The sequence below is a fragment of the Oxyura jamaicensis genome, chromosome 1 (genome assembly GCF_011077185.1).
Source record: "Oxyura jamaicensis isolate SHBP4307 breed ruddy duck chromosome 1, BPBGC_Ojam_1.0, whole genome shotgun sequence".
NCBI lineage: Eukaryota > Metazoa > Chordata > Aves > Anseriformes > Anatidae > Oxyura > Oxyura jamaicensis.
Window position 1 is genome coordinate 57,539,431 of NC_048893.1, and position 23,657 is coordinate 57,563,087.

The window sequence follows — 23,657 nt, forward strand, 5'->3', positions numbered from 1 at the left end:
GCAGACAAGCAACTGCTCTCTTCTGAAAAGGTTTTTGGAAGATTTCTAGTCTTTTTAGTAAGCTGTATCCTCTTCTGCAAGTTCTTCTGGGATTGATCAGACAGTTCTACTAACTGAAGACATGCTTGTGTGGTGGCTGGGAGGCGGGAGAGCAGCATACAAAAGCATTTAACTTATCTGTTAACACCCAAAGCAGTGGTGTGAAATCTAATGCAAGAATGACTCAACATTTTGCAAGCAAGCTTCTGGAAGCAAGATAGAGGAAGCCCAGATCAGTGACCCCTCCTCTTTTTCAGTTTTATATTGTAATATTTCTGTCTGTCCATGCCCTTTTTCACTTGCTATTAAAAAAAATCTTTTTCCTCTTCTTTATATTATTGCAATTCTTCCTTCCCATCCATAATATTTATTTTCTCTCTACTTCTTTCCACAGCCTCCCTTTCCCCTCCATTTTCCCACTCATTATTCTTCTGTTTTTTTTCTGCTTGTGTCTCTTCACCCTATTCCCATCCTGCACAAAGCCACACAGAAATCTGCCTTGCTCTCATCTCCTCACAAAATGCCCAGGCAAATAGGGACTGACTGCAGAGTGGAAAGCCTTACCACAGCCCCTGCTGTTATACAGTGACTGCAAGTCTTGCTCTGTCTCCAGAAGGGTCCAGTGAATGACATCTTTCACAATGTGGCTTACATCTTTCCCTCTGAGTCCCTTGCCTCTCAAATCCCCAGTTTAATTCTTGTTGACTGGGCTGTTCTCCTGGGCACGCATCTCTTTGAATATCTGCTCTTCAAGTATTTGCCCTATAGAAGTCTTCCACAGACCTTGCCTTCCTGGGAGCATCTCATCCCTCTTGCCTTTCTGTCTCACTAAACTGCTTCTGGGTCTTTGAAAACTCTAGCAGTCCCTAGGTGAGCTCTTCCCCAAACACACCTGTTCAGCTGCCAACTTCAACTTGTAGTGAAAGGAATCCCACATAAAGAAGAGTGAGTTCCTATCTTAGTGTGAGGCTCTGGGCCTGAACAGGGGCTCAGGTTGAGTTCCTGAGGTGCATGTTGACACTATGGTGAGTTGTCTTAGTTGCTTGAGCTACATTTAGAGCTATTTCCTGCCCTTGAGATTGAAAAGCATGTTTCCTTTGGTGGGATGATATCTTCCTGGTCTTCTGTGAGCTGGGGAAGTGAACAGTTGAAAGGACAGTTTTCTTCCAAAAGGAAAACAAATAATACACCATCCTTCTTCTGAGGCATCTGTGAGGATAAAACCACTAAAAAGTCTTGAGAGTGCAAACCTTGACCTCACAAGAGTCAAGTTAGAGCAAAAATGTTTGCCCATGAGCCCTGAGCATTATTTGCTGATAGGAGTGCATGCCCTGCACTCCTGACTATACGTGGACTCTAGGGCTGGACTTTGCCTAAATTAAAGTTATTCAGATGTCTTGTTTTTCTGCAGTGATATTTGCCATGAGCTGCTAGGACATGTGCCTCTTTTTGCTGATCCCAGTTTTGCTCAGTTTTCCCAGGTAAGTTATTCAGCAATTATGCTATTGTTATAACTGAACACACCAGAGCTGAGGCAATTCAGAGGATGAACTAAGAGCTATGAGGGATGGGATGGTGTGGCAGGAAATTCATCTTTAAGCTTATTTTTTAAGAGTGACTGAGGTCAACTGAGACTCCTATTCCAAATAACAAGTGGTATAAACTATTTTCCTTTCTGTTTGGTCATCTGAGATTGTCATGGATAGGTATTCGAGAGTGGTGATGAATGGAGTTAAATCCAGCTGGCGACCAGTCACCATTGGTGTTCCCCATGGGTCGGTATTGGGTCCATCGTCTTTAATATCTTTATTGTTGATTTGGATGAGGGAATTGAGTGCACCCTCAATAAATTGGCAGATGACACCAAGCTGGGGGGAAGTGTTGATCTGCCGGAGGGTAGGAAGGCCCTGCAGAGGGACCTGATCAGGATGGATTGATGGGCTGAGGCCAATGGGATGAGATTCAACATGGCTAGGTGCCGGGTCCTGCACTTTGGCCACAACAACCCTACGTAGCACTACAGGCTTGGGGCAGAGAGGCTGGAAGGCTGTGCAGAGGAAAAGGACCTGGGGGTGTTGGTCAATGCTCCCCTGAACATGAGCCAGCAGTGTGCCCAGGTGGCCAAGAAGGCCAACAGCATCCTGGTTTGTATCAGGAATAGTGCAGCCAGTAGGACCAGGAAGGTGATTGTCCCCCTGTACTTGGCTCTGGTTAGGCCACACCTCAAGTACTGTGTTAAGTTTTGGGCCCCTTAGTACAAGAAGGACATCAAGGCCCTGGAGCACATCCAGAGAAGGGCTATGGAGCTGGTGAAGGGCCTGGAACACAAGTTCTGTGAGGAGCGGCTGAGGGAACTGGGGTTGTTTAGTCTGGAGAAGAGGAGGCTCAGGGCAGATCTTATGGATTTCTACAGCTACCTGAAAGAAAGGTGTGTGGAGCTGGGGGTTGGCCTCTTCTCACAGGTAACTAGTGATAGGACTAGAGGGATTGGCCTCAAGTTGCACCAGGGGAGGTTTAGGTTGGAAATTAGGAGACATTTCTTCTCAGAAGAGTAGTTAGGCATTGGAACGGGTTACCCAGGGAAGTGGTAGTGTCACTGTCCCTGGGGGTGTTCAAGGAAAGGTTGGATGTGGTGCTTAGGGACATGATTTAGTGGGTGACATTGGTAGTAGTAGGATGGTTGGACCAGATGATCTTGGAGGTCTTTTCCAACCTTAATTATTCTATGATTCTATTCTACTGAACTGATGAATGTTCGCAGTTGGTAGCTTCATAAGAGTAGTGAAGAAACAAACCAGAACGTAGGGGAGAGCATTGCTGCTTTTCTGACAACAGCTGATGTCACGCAGACTGTGAATCAGGATTTATTTACTGCTTGAAATCTAGACACAAGTCACATGCTTGAACTTATGTACCCATACGCCAATGTTTGTCTTGTGTGGGTTGTTTTTTACAGGCAAATCCTTTGCGAAGAATTCATCTAAAACCTTCTTTGTAGATGTTGATCCTTCTGGGGAAAGTTAAATGGCTCGTGATTCAAATGAGTTATTGCTCCATCTTGTAGCCCAAACGTTAGGGAAAGTGAAGATTATTTATTTATTTATTTATTTATTTATTTATTTATTTATTTATTTATTTTTCTGTTGAAGCCACAGAGTCTATCACAGAGGATTTCAAGTGAAGAACTGTCCTATTTGCAAATGTGTGAGAAGGCTGGAGAAGAGCCTTCTCTTTGCTAGTGTTAATGCCTCTGGAAAAGAAGCCAAACTTCAGGAAAGGAGTAAATTTAGGCTGCATCTTACCAGAAAACAAGAAAAGACAGACAGATAGACAGATAGACAGACAGACAGGTAGACAGACAGACTGACAGACAGACAGACAGACAGGAAGAAAGAATTAAAGAGGAGAAAGACAAAGAGAGACATAAATAAAGACAGAAAGAAGGATTGAGGATGGAAGGATGGAAGTTCAAGAAGGACAGAAAGATGGAAATATGGAAGAAGGGAAAGAAAGGGACATAGCCTTTAAGTAACAATCTGCTCACAAGACAGAAGTTAACCTGCTGTAGCTATTAGCACTCAGCATTGACCTCAGGCTCTGCACTTCCCCAGGACAAGGGATTCCTTCATAATGCACTTTGGCTTATTGGGATTTGACATATTTGACAATAGCTGCACTAACGCTTTTGGTTTGGGAAAGGGTACTGGGAGTGAGGGCTCTGATTTACATTGTGCAGTCCTCACTGGATCAAAGCGAGAAAGGTACTTGGTTATATACAGTCTCATGTAGCTGTCTTCTGAATCCAGCTATAGCATGCCTCCTGGGAAAGTTTCTATTACCTCCCAAGATATGAATGAGCTCTTTCAAATCATGCCCTGTCATTCAGGAAAAAAAAAAAAAAAAAAACACCACACACACACATCTTTCAAGGCTGCAAGAAACCTCCTGCAATTCCGACCCATCAAAGCAAAAATAAATATTTAAACTGTATGGAAGTGATTGATCTATCTCCTTTTGACTGTATCATTCTCTTGGGTGTGCATTGTGGGCTTGATCAAAAGTCTGTCAAAGCAAGAGGAGAATTTTATTTGACTTCAATGGCTTTTGTACCAAGCACAAAGAGCTATGCCTTGTAAATGACATTTAGACAGGACTCTTTTGTTCATTTCTGGAGATATTTCTGGTTTAAAATTGATGTTGCATGATAGGAACATGTCCTGTAAACATTTGTGTGTGGTAGTAAGTGATGGTAACATTTAAAATGTGAGAAATTACATAAGACAAGACAGGAAGAATGTTTGCAATAAATGGCTTGAAGAATAATGGTTTATTGTTACAGGAAATTGGACTGGCATCTCTGGGAGCTCCAGATGATTTCATCGAGAAACTTGCTACGGTAATTTAATAAATGAGGGCCCAATTTTCCAAAGCACCCCATGTTGTTTAATTCTGCTGCCACTGAAGTCACTGATAGAACTCCCATAGAGTTGAATGGGAACAGAGTGAAGTCCATAATTGGAAAACCCCACCCTGAACAGTTACATTAAAGAAAAATAATTTTGGCACCACTTATTCGAAGTGACAGCTGTGATTAAACACAGAGGGCCAGACAAGACTTCCTCCAGCACAAACATATTGGGCAAGAGGAGATTACATGTTACTACATGCCCCCAGTGAATTTCGGGAGACAGCTTCCATAGCTGTTCTACTTGCTAGTGTTCCTTTTCTTCTGCCCTGCTAGGCAGCTAAGTTAATGCCTTACCTGAATCCTGCTCTGAGAGAACTGCGACTCCAAATGAAAATCAGGAGAGAGAGAGAGATCACATTACTGATCTAATGATCTAGATGAGACTAGTGATCTCATTAATTCATGAGATTAGTGTCACCAGTGCCAGCTCACCTGGCAGAGTACTGCAGCATCTTTGCTGTTTCTGATAGATGAAGTAGCTTTTCTGAGGCAGGGCACATATTCTTCAAACACATAGTAGTGGACCAAAAAGTCAAGCTATGCCACACACTAATGTCTCCTATTGCACTAACAGCCCATTCCCTCTGTGCTGCTGCAGCTAGATGCCCTCTGTGTAAAACAGGAAACAAACTTCTATCATCAAAGGTTCAAACTTCAACTGAGTTGGCCAGACAAAATGAAATTTTATTGCTATAGTTTCGTCATCTCTTCTCTGCTGACATATGTAAGCACAGTAAAACACAACTGCATTTGTCAGGAACCTGAATTTGTACTGTGGCCCTTCCAGGAAAATAATTTCAGTCTGTGAAGATGTTTATTGTATTTATTCAGTTGATATTTGACACACTGCAATATTTTAAATAGAAATGCAAATTCTAAATGCATTCAAATCAATGATGTGTCCCTGCCCATTTTGATCAAGGAATCATATGCTTCTCTCTAAATTTCTTTCTAGGTTTATTGGTTTACAGTGGAGTTTGGACTATGTAAGGAAGGCGATTCACTAAAGGCGTATGGTGCAGGGCTGCTGTCTTCATTTGGGGAGCTACAGGTGTGTTCTATAAAACATTTCGAAGACGAGACATTGTTCATACCTGGGCTTTTATAATCGGTCAAATTTCTCTTCCAGATATGTTCATACCCTTATTTTCCTTCATACTTTGTGCACACAAGTAGCATATAATGTCATAGTTCAATGAAGTGCTCTACCTAATAGATGTGTCAGTGTATTTATAGACAAAGGGCTCATAGCTGCTTCTTTCCTAGTAAGTCACTGTGTCATTGGTATTCCACAGCAGCAAGTCTTCCCTCTGAGAAACTGGGTGGTATTCAGTAGCTCTATCTTTCTTTCACAGCAAATTAGAGCACTTTTAAACTGAAACAAATCTCTTACCCTTTTCCTCATAGTACTGTTTATCAAGTAAACCTGAGATTCAGCCTCTTGTCCTGGAGAAGACTGCTGTGCAGAAGTACCCTGTTACTGAGTTCCAGCCTGTCTACTTTGTTGCTGAAAGTTTTAAAGATGCAAAAGAAAAGCTAAGGTAATCCAGTCATTCCATATATGATACAATTTCTCGACCTCTGCAAACACAATGGAACTCATTGCCATAACAGGTATTGGGTTGACAGGTATTGTCCTGAGAGGCTTTATAATAAGTTCTTCAGTGCTCAAAGAGACTTAGCAGTTGTTACACTAAAAATTTTGTTATGGGGAATGAGGGGAACATGCCGTTTATATGAAGCCAAGAATTTCTGCTTATCCTAATTGAGTTTCATCAGTATAACCAAAATACATCCAAAAAAAGCCTTATAAGTCCAATTGCACTGATAGTAACACATAGGTTCAAAGGTAGCTAATTAATGGAGAACAAGTCCTTTTAACATTGCTATAGTTAAAGTTTGTTATAAAAAATAATCTCCTAGTATAGTCTCCTTTTATACTGAAATTATGCCCACCCTTACACTTTCTTTTGTGTCCTAAAGTCAATGGTTTCAGTTTGGTGGAGGTGGGTGGAGCTGTCAAGTAATCAGCATCTGTTGAGGTCTTCAGGGCAGAGCTGTGATACTAATGAATAGAGTTTCTTTCTCTCTTTTGTGAGGAGGGGGAAGGTGTTGATGTTCTTGATGCTTTGTTTCTTCCTCCTGAGTCCAAGGTGTGCTCAGGGCCATTTTTATGTTCTCTAACATTCTTTATAGCTTACTTTTTCTACATTGTTCTGAAAATACGTTTTAGTTCTGACTTTACAAATGTATGTTAAATATTATTTTAGGTCTTTATTTTTTTTTTCTCAGCTCCTAAATTACTATGAGTAACTGACCAGTGGGGAGTTGGAGAGTTGCTAATAGCCTGATAGCCCAGGGACCACAGCATCATCCTATGCTCATGCTTTTAAGGCCTGTTATCAGCCCATGCCAGTAGCTCTTTATGTTCCATTATTACTTTAGGGCCAGACTTAGTTCACTCTGTACAGCATGACTACGTGGTATTCCTGCCTATACGGAAATTATTAACAGTAGGCATTATAGCACACAATTATTCAGAATTGAGCTAAACTAAAACAAATTAGGTAATAGCTACATGATCATTAAACAATTGCTATTACAGCTAAACAAATGTCCAAGCAAGCCTAATAACCTTCATCCTGAGACCTCTGTTGTTAGCTTAATACAGAGCCTCCAGCTTGTTACCAGCAGCGTGTTTATGAGCCTACAGGGCTACACAGTAAATGTTTCAGCCATCTGTGACTCAAACACAAATTCAGTTCCAGTTCAACAAGACTTTGAAGTAATGGCCCAGGTTCATTTCTGGTTCCTGAAACAGGACTGGCTCAGACTGCATTTGTGGTTCAGTTTGGGTTCCACCTCACAGCAATATTTCTATTTTTTTTTAAAAAAACAACAACAACGACATTCTTTCTGGATGTTAGCCAAGCCACTGGGGGTTAGCCTTGTTCACACTCTACAAATCTTTCACATGAGATGCCATACAGGGACTTGCCTCAGACCTGCCATCTTTTCTTTCTTTCTCTCTCTCACACAGATGAACACATACCAAGATCCAAAATATTTTGCTGCCCTAGGCTACTCAGCTTCTAGGTCTTCCTAGCTACCTCCCCTGCTTTTTCCTCAGTCAGTGAAAACCTACAGCCTCTACTCCTACCATTTGCTCTGGGGCAATACTTGAGAAAGATAGCTTTCTCTTCTGGTTTATGCTATTAATATCCTGCACACATTTTCTATCTTCTCTGTGTACTTCTTCTCACTGAAATGAACTGATAAGAACTGATAAGCAAGCTCCTTTAAAAAAAAGTAAGATGTTGCATTGCTTTATAAAAAGGATCTTGGGGCTTCTTTTATTTGTTTCAAAGATCAAATTGGAGAACTGGTTAAACTGAGAGAGGTGAACAGGTTGGTCCAATGCCTGTGTTGGTGGGTTATGCCTGGGTGCACATTTGTGTGTGTGTCTAACAGAAAACCTCCCTGAAAAATTCTTCTGAGGCTGACCTGGAAATTTCATATTGAGATATTCATCTCCTAATAAGAATATTACATTCAGCTGAGATTTAGGAAGACTGACGTCTAAAGGGGATCTGTTCCCTTAGAAAAACACCAGAAAACACTTAGAAAAACTTTCATCATAGCCACCCTAATTTTTTTTTTTTTTTTTTTTTTACTGTCACACCTTGTGTCCTGCTCACACTGAAATCTGTCTGAAATGAGTTTTAGCTGATAGTAATTAGGGGTAAATTGAAGGAGCAATGTGGAGGTGGCATCCAGCGTATTCCACTGTTCTAGGCCTATGGGATTTAACATGACGAGTCACAGTCTGTATAAGTGGGGTTCCATAATCAATTCCTGCATGCTTTCCTTCCTCTTTCAGCAATAACTTCAGTAATCTGAAGCAGATATATAAGCCAGTATCCTGCTGGGGTCTGCAAGGAGTCTGGAACAATAGCTCTGACCACTCAGAGTCTTCCTTTCTACAGTTCTGTGGTTATGCAAATTAATATTTTCCCAAGATACTGAATTCTTACTGCCTTTGCCATGGAATTAACTATTTTGCAACTGTGAATAAGGAGTGGCAAGACTTCATCTTCACTCCACTGACTGTCTCCTATATTTGCAATGACCTGGGTGCCTCTACTAACAATGCCAGAAATTAAGTTTGCTGGCTCCATGATATGCCTGGATGGCATAGATACTGGACCTCGCTTTCTCAGAAACTGCGAACATGGATCAGGATTCCTATCTTTTGCATTACTGAAAGGAAAATGAAGTTTTAAAGTTTGGCATATCCTGATAGCTGCATAGTTGGACTATATCAGGAGCAGTGTTGACACGCCAATAGCATAATTAGGCCTGCTTGGAAAAAATAAAGGTGGTAAGGATAAATGAACATTCAAGCATGTTACAGAATGCTGTAGGTCTCAGCTCACTCAGCAGGAATTTCAGTTATTTCCTTTCACAGATTTTCTTATTACCCTCACCAACAAATGCACATACCAACCAAGAAAAGAAAGTTACTGAAAATAGGAGCTTTTCAGGTTTGCATCTGTTTTTGTATTTTTCCCTCAGGAAATTTGCTCAGACGATCCCTCGTCCTTTCTCTGTTCGATACAATCCCTACACCCAGAGAATCGAAGTCCTGGACAATGCAAAGCAACTGAAGAATTTAGCTGACACCATCAACAGTAAGGAACTACACATTTGTTAGCTTGAATTCATCAGAGCTTGAATCAGAAATAGTAACCACAAAGCAGATTTTGTCTGGTCGCCTTTTGTGCTTTGAGCTTGACCAAGTTCAGTCATCAGACATCTCCTTTATGGTGCAAAAATTCCTTCCTAATTCTAGCTAACCTCCAAACAGCACTTCCACTTGACTATAGGTTGTTACATATGAAATATCCAGTTTTACTGGAGGTGCTAGGAAAGGCCAGAGGGCCTGGTGATGGATTCTGACCTCAGGCTCTAGTTGTTTTCAGCAAGGAAGTAAAGGGAAAGATTGGCTTAGTCATATTTTCTTTTGTCACTCTAGCTTTTTCCCTGATGTGAAATATTTTTAATATTGACTGGCCTGCTAAGAGCCAGCATTCTTATTCCTGCAAGCCAACCTTGTATGGCTGATGAAGGTGAAGGACTGACTTTAAAACCTGTACTTCATTATGACCCTCGTAAATGTGTCCAATCCAGCACTTATTAGCTCAACTATTTATTATTTTTTTTTCAGGGAATGAATATAAATGGTAAATATATACAGGGGTTTTAGAAACGGGATAACTGTAGGATTAATTACTGTGGTTATTTCCTTTGCAGGTGAGATGGGGATCCTTTGCAATGCTCTTCAGAAGATAAAATGAAGATTGTCTATAACTCGTACTAATCATCAGTTAGAGTCTAGAAGCTGCCATATGCAAATAACAGTCTTCACTTAGTGTCAGTCTATTACCTTCCTGTGTACTGCATGAATGCTTATGTCATATATCTTAATTATCACAGATTATCAGAAAAAGAATCAGAGAATGGTTTGGGTTGGAATGGACCTTAAAGACCATCTATTTCCAATCCCCCTGCCATGGACAGGGACACCTCCCACTAGACAAGGTTGCTCAAACTCTCACCCAACCTGTCCTTGAACACTTCCAGGGATGGAGCATCCACAGCTTCTCTGGGCAACCTGTTCCAGTGCCTCACCATGCTCGTAGTTAAGAAGTTCTTTATATCTAATCAAAACCTACCCTCTTTCAGTATAAAGCCATTACATCCTGTCCTATCACTACACTCCCTGACAAAGAGTCCATCCTCAGCTTTCCTGCAGGCCCCCTTTAGGCACTGGAAGGCTGCTGTGAGGTCTCCCCAGAGACTTCTCCAGGCTGAAAAGCCCCAACTCCTTCATCCTGTCTTCAAAGGAAAAAGAGACACTTGCAGGTGACCTTTGCCTCTTTTGGCCTTCAGACGCTAATCCATTTTTTTCTTCTGACTAAAGCATAAACATCAACTTAGTTCTGGGAATCTATGGAAACCCTCTGTATCTCTTGTGCGAAAGGTTGGCAGAAGGAGGAGATCTCTACCATGCAGAACTACAATCTGCTGCAGACATGGGGTTGCATTATCACACTTGGCACAGTGACTGGATGGTAATATCCAACACAGACTAATCCACCTTTTTTCTCTCACATTCATTTTTCCCTCAGTCCCTCACATCTGTGCATATTCCCCACGAAATCCTAAACTCTACATGTTTCAGGGAATATACACACGCTGTTTGGTCCTGTAGAGTATGACCTTCCCTTGGTAAAACTGTACTGCTTTTACACATGAACACCTCTATTGTGAAATATTTTTTTTTTCTAAAAGTGTGATGTTGCCATTGATCAAAAGCACAGATGCTAGTAGAAAAGACAGCAAATATGCTGCAGCTTCCTTAACAAAGATCTTTTGCCACACACAAATATACAGTATTTGCACAATGATTAATCCCAAAAAGATTTGTGCAGGTCAAGAATATTTTATGCTGTGTTCTGTCATTGATTTGCAGAATGGAGTCCCTAAGCAAGGCACTGAGACTGCTTATCCAGATCATGGGGTACACATGCCAGACCCAGTACACATGCCTCAGTACAGTACCCACAAAAAGGCCTTTTCAGAGAAGAGTTACCTAAAGACACATCTGTGTTGCTTTTTGCTGTTGGATGCTAGGTCACTTTGCCAATACTCTGTGCAAGTAAGAAAACATGCAGAAGTTTAACATGTCATCAAGGCCTTATTAGCCCAATCTTAGAGCTGTGATGGCTGTAATATTGTGTAACATCGTTGTCTTAGAGCTGATTCAACAAGCTGACAGAAAGGGGAGAGCTGTCTAAATTGACTTATTCAGCTACTCACTGAGGAAAGCTGAGGTGTGAAGGTTACCTTGTATAGTATGTGTCCTCTGAGAGTGGGTGCTTTATTCAGCACTGCTGCAAGGTATCTCCAAACTTTTTGGGCTCATAATCCAGGTGGATAACAATACCATTCCTGTTGGAAATGAAGGAGAATTGTGTCTTTTAATGCAGCTGAAGATACTAGAGCCTTCCGAATCCTAATTCACCATATCTGTGGCTAAAGTCCCCACCAACACTATAGGAGACATGTATTATGGGAATGCATTCAGATTCACAGACAGAATAATTTGAGACAAATTTTCAATCTTTTTTTTTTTTTTTTTTTTTTTTTTTTTTTTTTTGAGTCTCCTCCCTTCCCCCACCTCAGCTTTAATATCCTTCTTTTGTTAAAGTACTTTTGTTCTGCCTGGAGTATAGCTTGACTGAGGCAGAAAATGGAAACAAGGGTGTTTCTAGTTTAACCCAGATGAGCCATAGAGATATAAGAGCTTTGATGTTCAGAAGCCTATTTCTGTATTTTTTCCAATAACTTTCACTCAAGACAGCTAAATGCTCGCTTGGACATGTCCACCTCCCTGTAGCTCCCCAGTTGAAGAAAGGAGATCAGCACTTGTATATTGGAACTGAATCGACCAAACCAATGCAGAACAGTATTTCCAGCTTGAAACAGTACTGCATTATGATACCAACATGATTCAAGAGTCATATTTCTGTTAGAAGATCCAAAGATGAAGGGGGATTTGAAAATTCTTAAGTTCAGTACCTACTATTGTACTACTCTTGTATTTATAGATTGAAAATCAGTGGAGCTTCAGTATAAGCATCATCCTCTAGGAAGACAGAAAGTACAGATGTTTCCTTTATATTTATGGTGGCTAATAACATTAATCTACAGATACCAGCTGGAAACCTTTTCTGTAGAAGTACACTTATGCAAAATGGAATCATTTTGGTGCTTTGAAGTAAGCTTTTTTATCTCTGTATCTTTTTTTTTTTTTTTTTTTTTTTTTTTTTTTTTTTCTCATGACAAGGTCTGTGTAGATCTTTCAGTTCTTCTTGGCATGTATTTTCAGTGTGAAAATAACCCATATTTTTCTCTCTTCATATAATGGGACCCATAAGGTAACTCTGTACCAAAAAAGACAATTTCATCCCAAGGGTGAAATCTTTCAAACTAATCTGCAGGCAGCTTTCCAAGCTCCTCTGCTTTTGATTTCTGTTATGCATGACAGCAGTGGTAAATCTATAGAAATATTAAGAACCCAGGATTCATAATTGTCTTTTATGTGCAGGTGGAATGGTTAAAGCACATTGATGACACAAGTCTGATTCTGTGTCCATTAATGCAGGTGTAAATGAACAATAGCTCAGGCAAAGCATCATCACATAGCTGTTCAGCAAGACTCAGAGATGAGAAAAAGTTATTAAATGCTCAGTATTTAAAAAGTAGAGGACGTATACTGAGAATAGATTTTCTTGAAGAAAAATAACAGCTTTAATGTGCTTTAAATAATACAAAGTAAATTTCATTTAAAGTGATACTTCTTTATGGGCCACTTCTTACTTTCACGCTAAACAAAATTAAAACTGTGTAGCAAAATGCTCTTTGATTTATCTGGACAATATAAAGCTTATATGTAAGTTAAACACACGAGTTGATCAGAAGTAAATACACAGGGAAGGGGGAAAGACTCTCTGAGGTGGGCTCCAATTAAAAGAAGGCTAACCTGCAGTGACTGAGTTTCACTCATCCTGACAAGATCATGAAGCTGAGAAGAACAGGAAGCTGAGATTTGAAAAAAAGTCCCTTGATGTGTGTAATTACCTAGAAATATACAGCAACATATTGATTCCTTTACCTTTGCATACTCTGGACATCTTTTTATGCTACACCTATCCCAAGCTTACCTTTTAGGTAAACTTCCTCAGTTCTGTCCTAACATGCTCACATTTCTTAAAGTCCTCATCTCCAAGCTTTGTTTCAAGAGACCAAAGAAGCCCTCTCATCAGGCCCTCTTCCTTTACAGTGACCTTGGCCAAGGCCAGTGATGGTGTTGGAGGCAGGAAGTCATCAGCATGAAGTTACATAGGGATGTGGTCTCCTCTGGGCATCTTAAGATGCCCAAATCTGACAGCAGCCTTGCAGTAGGGATGTTTTATTCCACAAAGGATGTAGAAAATCTTGAAAGAGGGCTTAAGCACAGGAAGAGCTCACAGGAGTTCATTCTTTTAAAGCCTGTCTCTTTGCTGCTTCAAACCATGCTGGCAATTGGCAGAGAAAACTTTTTTAATGTTGTAATGTAACCATTTAAATTAAATAGAAAGAAATATTAATGCCACTTCCAACTCATATGAATAGCATTGTGATCATACATGGTAGAGATATTCACAATGGGAACAGTTCAAACATGGGCAGCTTGTCTGTGGTGATCAGCCATGGCCTCCCTCTCAGGGCACAGGAGAGAGTAAGCCTACTGGGTTTTGGGGTTGGAGAGACCTACTTTCTGCAAGGAGAAGCTGCCTGTCCCTGTGGGACACACAGTGTTTCTGTCCTTGCATAGCCCTTAAAACTGCAACATTCAGCCTGAAACCTCTCCTACTGTACTCCTAGAGCTCCCCAAAAGTGCTGAAACCAACACTCTCACAATGGGATGTCCTAGGAAAGCTGACTTACCCAATGAAACCATGTATGGAGCCATCCTGGGCCTGTCCCAAGTGTGGATCCAAGGTGGCAGTAGAGCATCCACTGGCTGGGAAAGGACATGTTATCACCTGGGAGCCACATCTCTCTGTGCTGGATCTGCAATGGGCTACAAAGCTGCACTGCAAGCTTTGTTTATTGTGCTTTGTCAAAGGCGGCTCATGACTCCAGTCTGGGTCTACTGAGAAACCTCAACTCATATATATACACAGGACCATTCTGCTTCTTGTTGTACAAGTATGGAGATATGGGACTCTGACACTAGGTTGTTAAGACAACCGTAAGAGCCTAATGGTTCTGCCCTCTTAATACTTGTGACCAGTGCCATAGATGTACATCTCAAGACCTATGGCTTTCACCTACAGTGCAAAGACTCAGGAGGGAATAGGCTGGAAAAACAGAGCTTGTGCCACTTGTTTGTGCCATGCCTGTGACCTGAATGTGGGGATGCATGAATCCACTTTCCATGAGGAAGGCCCAGTCTGGACTCAGACAGTCAGGCTTGTCTCTGCTCCTTCATGCCCAGCCTTGCCACCTCTGCTATGGTAACATGGGTGTGGGAACAGCATTTTTCCCCCCTCAAAGCCTACTTTCTTCTCCCCACCTTCCCTATCCTATTCAGTTTACAGGTGAAGTTAAGCCCGGTGCTCCCTTGGGCTCTGCATAGACCTCTCTGACATGCCTCCTTGGGACCTAAGCAGGGCCAGGGGTGTAGGGTTGGGGGGTAGCCCATAGCAGACAAAGTTGCCAGATCCTGAAGCCTGGCTGGGTTCAGGATCACAGCCAGTGGCCAGCCCTGCCTGGCCTGTGGGCAGTGCCAGACCCTGCGGCACCCAGGCTTGGCTGTGCACAGCTGCAGGGACCCCGCTTCCCAGGCTGGCACTCATCCACCCTGCAGAGCCCACAGTACTCCAGGTCTGGGTGGATGGATGTTCCTCAGGATGCTGAGATCTGCCTTCCAGGCATGGTGCTCTGAAATTTGCCCTGGATTTGTCTGTCTTGGCCAGGGAATAGCTAGGAGAACTGAGGCCTTCCCTGGCCTCACAGGCTAAGGAGAAATGCAGTGTGGCCATGGTCTCCGGGTCATATTTAACTTCCCAGGCCAGGGAGGAGCTAAGAGAAATTCATCACTGAGGTGTGAGACCCATCCAGGATCAGCTAAGGATCACACAGAAAATGGCTCCATCTGTGAAGAGAGGACAAAAGAGTGGCTGGGCTTCCTTTTGAGTCTACAAGATGACTTTCACAGGGGCACGCTATAACTTGGGGAGCCAGCTAAGGGGAACTTAATGGGGAGGCTGTACTCAGCCTATGTGGGGCTAGAGAAGGACAGGTAAGCCTGTGGGCAGGAAGAGCTCAGAAGTAGGCAATGAGTTTTGATTTTGACTCAGATAGATCTTTCTGGCACTCTCACAATTGTGTCAGTGCTAAGGGGACACTGCCTGGATTGGGCTAAGAAGTGGAGCAAGAGCCTGTTTGATTCTCTGGGGGCATGGCCAATGCAGATGGGTACCCATTGAGATAAGAGAGAATGGGAAGGAAATGCTATCTGAGAAATGGTGCAGGTCAATCCAGATTGGGAGATGTAAATGGTACTCAGGCTAATTGCCTCTCCTCAAAGGAGCCCATTTCCGGAGGTGAATGGCTTGCAGACACCTTCAAACAGAGCGGGAGGGCCCTGCTTTGAAGTTATCCAGAAGAGGGGGGTTATCTTGGGCTCTTACGCAGATCCTACGCAGGCGGTTTCCCTTGATGTGTCTGGCATGGCTGACATAAATGGTTCTACATCCAACACAGTAGGAACCAGCTTGCATCACTGCCATCTGGCAGCTCTGGTCTCACCACCCACATAGTCCCACTGCATCTTCAGTCCCATCACAATCCCCAGCCATTACGCTGGTAAAAGTACACACATCCTCAGGAAGTTTTCACTGAACATCTTGCAGTTGCAATCTTCTGCTCTGGCTCCCAATGAAGACTGACTTTGGGGTGATCTCAGGCCAAGGAGAAGAGGCCAGCAAGGAGAAGGTGATGCGCAGCATACAATCCTTAAACAGGCAAGGCAGCCTTGACTCCAGCAAGGAGGATGGTGGAGCCACTCTCATCCTGACCCTCACCCTCTGCAACGTGAGGAAGACTGAGCTCTCCAGGGCAGCCAAAGTCTTTGAGGTACAGACCTTACCACTCACCTTCCATTCCCTTTCTCCACTGACCCACCTCTTCTGCCCCTATTGCCTTCACGTCTCCTACTCTGCATCTCCCCCTCTTTTACTGCTCTCCTTCTGCTTGCCTGTGCCCCCGAGTTATGCCTCAGCCTGCTTTCTTCTTTCCTTCTTCTCCCTGTTGTGCTTCAGAGGCTTAGAGAGCTTGACTGGCCTCTCTAGATGGAGGATAATGCTTTGGAAGGAGGAAGCAGCTAGACACAATCATTTAGAAGAATCATAATTTTATGCAAGAACTGTTCATAGCAGATACCAGTCTATTGTCTGTTTCTAGCAATTGTGGTGGCCAGCCATGACTAAAAAACAGGCCAGCATTTCAAGTACTCAGACTGTGGTGTTTTTAGAAGCCAGTGATTTTTCCTGCATATTTGGCAGGAGATATAGAGAAGACAAGAGCTGTAAACCATAAAGGCATTATATATTCTGGGCACATGAAGTACCCCTACCAGGTGCTCGCTCTCATCTGTGAAAATTTATATCTCAAAAGAAAAGTATTGTATTTGTTACTTGTTTTTAATTGTTTGCAATTATTTAATGATTATGGTGTTATTATACATCAATAGATCTGCTTTCATTTTGCCATGCTCTCAAGAGTTACCCAGTCACTCATTTGCTATTTCTACACAGATGAAATGCCACAATCAATAGTATCTCATCTTTCATCTCCATCTCTCTCTACGCAATTCTACTGTGTTTACTGCTTAGTCCTGCATGTATTTTAGCTCCTTCTAAACTGGGCATTACTAGGCTTCATTGCTTAACCTGTACTTCTTGTTAATACCTCTTTTAGTCACCTTTTAAAGATATTGTATAAGTGCTTCTAGATTTATTTGGCTTTTCAGTCTTTTGACAAGCCTCATCATATCAACATCTGACTCTTGCAGATGTTTGAAACTCAGATCCATCACTTCGAAACCAGGAGAGCCAAAAAGCCCAAGAACTCTGATGATGATCTTGACATTTTTGTTGAATGTGAAGTCCATAGTGCTGATGTTAATATCCTTATCACATCCTTAAAGAGAGCAGCAGAGGATGTGAAAACTGGCAGAGAAGACAAAGGTAAGAAACATAGGCATATATTAGTGCTGTTTTGTTTCTATTTGGAGTAGGTTTTTTAGCTTTCTCTTAATAGTATTAATTTATTCTGTCTGGAAAATAGGTGAGCATACGTTCACTTTTCTTCAGCATGTAACTGTTTACCTTGGGACCATTCCCAATGGTGTAGAAAGGGAGGCATTTTGACATGGCTAGTGGAACTGAGGCGAGAAAAGTGTTCCATCAGGTAGGGTGCTGAGAAGGATAGAGCAGCAAAACGTGAAGCTCAGGTGAAATTGGAAACTCCTCAGGTGAAACTGGAAACTCCTCAGTGACAGGAGGACTGTAGGCTGAGACCTGTACAGAGAACTGACAGCTATGAGGCTCTTGGGAGTGACCACAGACACTTGATAGGAATGCAATAATATGGTAGATAGTCTGAACATTTCATTTGCTTGTAGTGTATTGTGCTGGTTTTGTTAAAACAAGCTGTAGCTCTCTGTTTATGGTGTCGTGTCTGTTGCCATCTGACTCTCTGGAGGTAGATTGCTCCTTCACTGAAAAGAGCTAAATGCAACCATCAGGAAGGATGCAATCAGTGTGCAAGGGGGAGAGGGGGTCAGCAGAAAGCCTGCAGGCACCAGGCAGACTGGTAGAGGAAGGAGATGAGCTTTTAGCGAACAGACCTAAGGCTCCAGCTCCTGGGTGCATCTGTTTTTTTCCCACATGGACCTTCTATTCTTTGGATTTTTTAGATAAGCCAGCCAGGTCCTCCCAGGGAGTTTGCTTAAGGAAAGTGGTGGGACGATGCCCTACTTTGATGGCTTTAACCCAAAAGAACTTGGTACCAACCAAAAGAAGTGGAGAAAAGCAGCAGTTACCTCTGCTTATAAGAAGCAAAGACAGAGACAGTCAAACTGGTATCTGTCAGCACCATCCCTGTTTTACTGGCTGCGTGCAGTTCTGTAACGAGATCAAGGATTCTGCTACAGTCCTTTCTCCCCTCTCATTTAGCCTGTCTGCCCTCTCCCAGGACTTAGTAGAGGATAGGTAAGATGCATATGGCGATATACACTGGATGACTCATGATCAGGTATAGGTTTTGAGGAGACATGGTCACAAATGGAATGACAAGGGATTTGCATATAGAACCATTAGCAGAGCCAAAGACAAAGACTCAAAAAATAAAAATAAATAAAGGGTGATGTAAGAAATCTGTCTGACTTGTATTTCTTTATTCTTATTGCAGCATTGACTATTACAGCATGATAGAGCTGGCATTTCCCAGAATCTGTGTACTTTTGTAGCCTTGTACGTTTGTGCACTTGCTGTGTTTGGATGTAATTTAGTAGGACTAAAGTTAAATATTGCATTCAATACAGAGATGCCTGGTGTTCTCTTGTCAAGTATCAGGTTCTGGTGATCCCCAAAGGACCTTTTCTCAGCTGTAACAACAGAGTCTGATCTCAACACCAGTCTGATCTCAGAAAGCAGCATTAACTTTGCCTTTCCTCTGTTGTTGATTTTTAATTAATTGGTTATAAATGTGTTTAAATTAAAATGGGTACTGTACAAATATGCTTTTAGCCACCAGAAAAGCTCTCCTCTTCAAGAGAAGTAAACTGTTTGAAAATTCAGCTAATGCTTGATTAATTTATGCTGGGGAAAGAAAAAAAAAACAACAACAAACAAATGAGACAGAGGGGAGAAAAATGAAGTCAAGATAGCTTGTTTTGTTTCTAGAAAGTTCACATTTTCCTTTTAAAATGCTGTTTTCACTTTTAAAAGTATGAAAATTTAAGGATAATTTTTAGGCAAGATGAAAATATTTTTTGAAACCAAAAACACAGAAAGAAATTTCTTGTGTTGTGTCAAACAGAACATCTCATTAGGTCTAAGATGAAATATTTTTGTCTTTAAAAATTGTTTGTGTTAATTAAAACTGATGTATTATCATAGCAAGTTAGTTAAGAATCATTTTTCTTCCAGTCTGCCAGCTTGGTCAGCAAAATGGAACTCAATAGCTGATATACATATGAGTATTTAGACATTTATTGATGAAAATAAAGTTTGCAGTCTTCATTATAACATATTTTCTGTGTCTCTTCTAAATTATTTGATCCTATCTCATTTAATTCTTGCTACTTTCTTTCAAGTACCCTGGTTCCCCAGAAAAATCCAAGATCTGGACGAGTGTCACCATCTGATCACCACATACGATCCTAGTTTGGACCATTGTCACCCTGTAAGTAAATTTGAGGTTACTGTTGGTTTGTTTTTCAAGAAGAAACTCTATGTAGGTTTTTTTGTTTGTTTTGTTTTGTTTTGTTGAGGAGAATTTTAGGAGTAAAGAAATACCCAGGAAAGGACAGCAAAAAAGGGCCAGATAAAGATTGATTTTCAGTGGAGTCTAGGATTGCAGAATGAATAATCTAATGAGAAGAGCTTATGGGCCCTGATTCACCAAGGTAAATAGGATTAATAATAGGCACATGGTACAGTCATTTCCATGCAATATAGTCTTTAGCATGTGTTTACCTTTCATTGTTTAGTTTTAAAAAATATCTTTTGTTTATTATTTCACCCGTTATATTTGTTATATATATGCCCACTTTGTATTAGCTGGTCCACTGAACAGTCAAGTTCCCCATCCTTCTGTGTTTTGTGTTTTCTATGCCTCAACCTTTCAAACACTTTATATCTGCCTTTTCAATTTTGCAAATGCCAGAAATCTCATTCAAGTGCAGATGTACAGTGGATGGTAATGAGGACAAGCAGCAAAGAGCTAGTAACTAATAAATACCAGATCCTCAGATCCCACAGAGAGAAGATGCTTAAACTTGCAAATATTGTCTAGACAGAAAATAAGATAAATACATGGCAGCACTGATTCATGGACATAATACTGGAACTGAGATTTAAATGTGACTGAAGAAGCTCAAAATGTCTAGTGATTCCTACTGAGATAAGCACCTGAAGTTTAAATTGGAAGCAAGTTTCAAAGAGTAAAACCCTTATTTATATCTGACTTTTCCCAAGGTTTTTGAAACCAGGATTTTGGCAGTATTTATTGATACTGCTCTGTTTGCAAAATATTGTTAGAATGTTTGTGATGGGCTTTCCCTTGGATTCAGGCAGTAGGTTTTGGTTAAGAGTGGGCCACAGAAAGGGCTTTACTCATAACAGTTAAATGTATGTAATCTTAGCCCTGCCATATGCAGAAAATATAGGAAAGGAAGAAAAAAAAAGCACTGGAGAATATTGCTCCAGTGAAGATAATTCTCAGACAAAGCACTGAGAACAAGGTTTGCAGCTTTAGCCTAGTTGAGATGTAAGAGTTAGATACAGGGAGATAAGGGGATCTGAAGGGCCTTTTGCTGATTGCCAAGGTAGGTCTTGGAACTGCTGTGAAGTGTTCTGCATACATCATGTAGAAGTGAAGCATGAAAAGGAAAAAACACAGGCTTTGCTCTGAAATGTGCAAAGAAGATTTAGATGTGTGCTAATGGAATCTACGTGATTTCATCCTTCCCTTCTTTAAATGTCTGAATTCTATTTAGACCCTTTTATTAACCTGTACAATCTTTATATTGTTGCCTATGTACAGCCCAGTGTGGTAGCTTAAAAAAAAAAAAAAAAGAAAAAATACTGGTCTATCTTCTATTTTTGACTTATTAAACTAGAAATCTCTAGGAGATCTTCATATCATGCTTAGCCAGGACATCAGCCAGGAGTTAGACTCAATGATCCATGTGGGTGCCTTCCAACTCAGGATATTCTATGATTCTGTGATTCTATCTTTCTTTCTTCCTTGCATGTTTCTGGTAGAAATATTCCAACTATTTGCCTATGTTTTTCCTGAGCTATCTCTGAGGTTGTTTCCCATGAGATTAATGAATGCACATTGGGAATTACTTGAATCTGACTACATTCTACTTTGCCAAAGAGAAGGTGTGAGCACTGAAGAGGGTGAGAGAAAGCATGAGTGGTGTAGAGTTCCTGAAGTGCTGAGTGGGGATCAGTCACCACTGCAGAATGCAATGCAATGTAGAAACACCTAAACTTGAAATAAATTAGCTCAGGCACTGTAAATCATTCATCTGTGCTAGGCAGGGGCTCAAGTCAGCCTCACTTACTGTGCTGCTGATCATGGCTCAATGTGGACAGGTTAAAGGAAAGTACCAAACGTTAATGTCCACAGCTGGCTCAGCAAAGATTTTGCATATACGTTTAACTGCTGAAGAGGCAGTTTGGGCTATCCATCTCAACAGTTCTGCTTTGTTCTTTACTATCTCTTTAATGGATGGAAAACCCATGACACCAGTTGCTGGGGCACCCTGACACCTGTATGGTGCTTCCTTGGGGAGGCTCCTCCTGGAGGGACAAAGCTGAGAGGTCATAGCACCAAGACTCTGGCCAAACGGCTTTTTCATGTGTTTTGCATGGACACATTATAGCTACTGACAAGCAAGGGTGGCATTTGAATAACCATGTTTTCCATAACACATGACAAAAAATAAACTTGCTCTTGGGATCCAGTTCTTTCCTCAGATTCACGCACACAATACTCATTAACTGCAGTATTACTGGTATTATTGCTACACTGAAAATTATGTGAATAAACCTAAGGGAGAAAGTTGGCTTGTAGAATGCAAAGTGGTTCCAGTAAATTCTGAATATTTTAGAATAATAAATATTTGTACAGTGATGCTGATCAACGCTGCTTTATGAGTTATATTAGTAACACAGTGCCAGATTTCAGATTTTATTCCTATTATGAATGATGTAAAATTCAAAGGAATTTGATTCCACATGTCTATTCATATGTAATAGCTGGAGACCCCCTGCTTGAAACTCCACTTCTAGTAAACATTGCAGGGGAGGTGGGGCGAGGGGGAGGGGAGGGAATTCTTGCTTTTAATACGTAAACTGCCCTTTTGAACAGACACCACTGAATCTGCCTTTATTATAACATGGCAATAAATGGGCAAGAGGAGATTCAGATTAATACATATACTTTCCGTAGATTCACTGGTGGCTCCAGTGATTTCTAGCCATTGAATACCCCTTCTTTTCCCAAAGTGCAGAACATTGTGCAGGTTCAATGTACTTTCTCTGGTGAGGTGTTACTTGGTTTGGTACCATTATGCCCATCACACTCCAGTACTGCAACCTTCGTGCTTAGCACATGAGAGCAGTGACTCAGAGACTCAATTCCCTCCCAGCAGAAGAAACACCTCCAATTCAATTACTTTTTTCAATGTGATTTTCATTTAAATTTAAGTTAAGTGGTAAGTGATGCAGTGTTTATGAACAACTCCAAAACCTTCCTACCAAGCCATGTTACTTTTCTTTCTGGTCACAGGCCCAAAATTTTCAGCAAAATGTCATGGATGTAACTGAGTGCAGACTTTGGCTTGCCTTGTTCATAAGGATCAAGATTCATTGCCTCAGAGAAAACAATCTAACTGAGGCCTAGTTATTTTGAATACTTCTGCCAGCATATTTATTCATGCCCAGAAATGTCTCTTAATGTGAAACTCTTTTTTTTTTTTTTTTTTGAATTATGTTCTAACTCAGGGATACACTGACCTGGAGTACAGGAAACGGAGGGCATTCTTTGCTGACCTTGCCTATAATTACAGAGCGTAAGTACAAGACTGATGAAGAGACACTTAAACTATCACTATGCACTTTCAGACATCCTCATGTGCAAGGGAAACCTTAATATTTTAGTGATGTATCTATCAGGCTATCTATTAGAAAAGAGAATTTAGACATAGAAACTTTACCTCCATACAATGCAGACTTTTCTCACAACACAGCAAATACATCTTAAAATTCATAGGGTTGTATTCACATCTCATTAAGTGTCTTAGCAGAGGTAATTTCTCCATATAGATCTTTCATTTCAACCTTGCAGTTCCTTCTAGGACAAGCTCCTAAGATGAGGTTAATCTTTTTCAAGGAACTATGAGGAACAATTTTTAGGACATTCCTTGGCAAATTTTTAGTACATATTTTTGACAAAGAAAAGAAATTTACTACTTTGTTTGTTTGACAAAATGGCCAAGTCCATGTAGATTACCATTCCCAACCAAAATCTCCCTGACTGAAGAAATGCTATCAGGGCTACAGGGCAATTGTCTTTTCTAATTGAAAGAGGGAAAAGCCTAAAAACCTCTAATCTCCCATGTGCACGATTAAAAGTGTTCCCATCTTTCTGTGTAAAACTTCACCATAATCACACTGCCCTCTGGAAGAGTTAACTAAATTGTTAGAACTGGTTTTGGATTATCAGCCTCATGGTG

The 23,657-nt window shown here is 41.2% G+C and overlaps 2 protein-coding genes across 3 annotated transcripts in view; both read left to right on the top strand.

Moving 5' to 3' along the window:
- The window catches only part of PAH (phenylalanine hydroxylase), a 38,171-nt gene extending 26,943 nt beyond the window's left edge, over window positions 1-11,228 (top strand). Inside the window, exons 8-13 of the mRNA XM_035341757.1 lie at window positions 1,451-1,520; window positions 4,379-4,435; window positions 5,463-5,558; window positions 5,915-6,048; window positions 9,083-9,198; window positions 9,821-11,228. Coding sequence (XP_035197648.1) covers window positions 1,451-1,520; window positions 4,379-4,435; window positions 5,463-5,558; window positions 5,915-6,048; window positions 9,083-9,198; window positions 9,821-9,864 — 517 coding nt within the window. The 3' untranslated portion in view covers window positions 9,865-11,228. The remainder of the gene's footprint in view (window positions 1-1,450; window positions 1,521-4,378; window positions 4,436-5,462; window positions 5,559-5,914; window positions 6,049-9,082; window positions 9,199-9,820) is intronic.
- A 492-nt stretch (window positions 11,229-11,720) lies between these two features.
- Window positions 11,721-23,657, top strand: part of LOC118175461 (tyrosine 3-monooxygenase-like) — a 40,617-nt gene continuing 28,680 nt past the window's right edge. For both annotated transcript variants that reach the window (XM_035341743.1, XM_035341733.1), the window contains exons 1-4: window positions 11,721-16,258; window positions 17,196-17,370; window positions 19,503-19,591; window positions 22,927-22,994. In XM_035341743.1, the coding sequence (XP_035197634.1) occupies window positions 16,061-16,258; window positions 17,196-17,370; window positions 19,503-19,591; window positions 22,927-22,994 (530 nt within the window). In that variant the 5' untranslated portion in view covers window positions 11,721-16,060. The remainder of the gene's footprint in view (window positions 16,259-17,195; window positions 17,371-19,502; window positions 19,592-22,926; window positions 22,995-23,657) is intronic.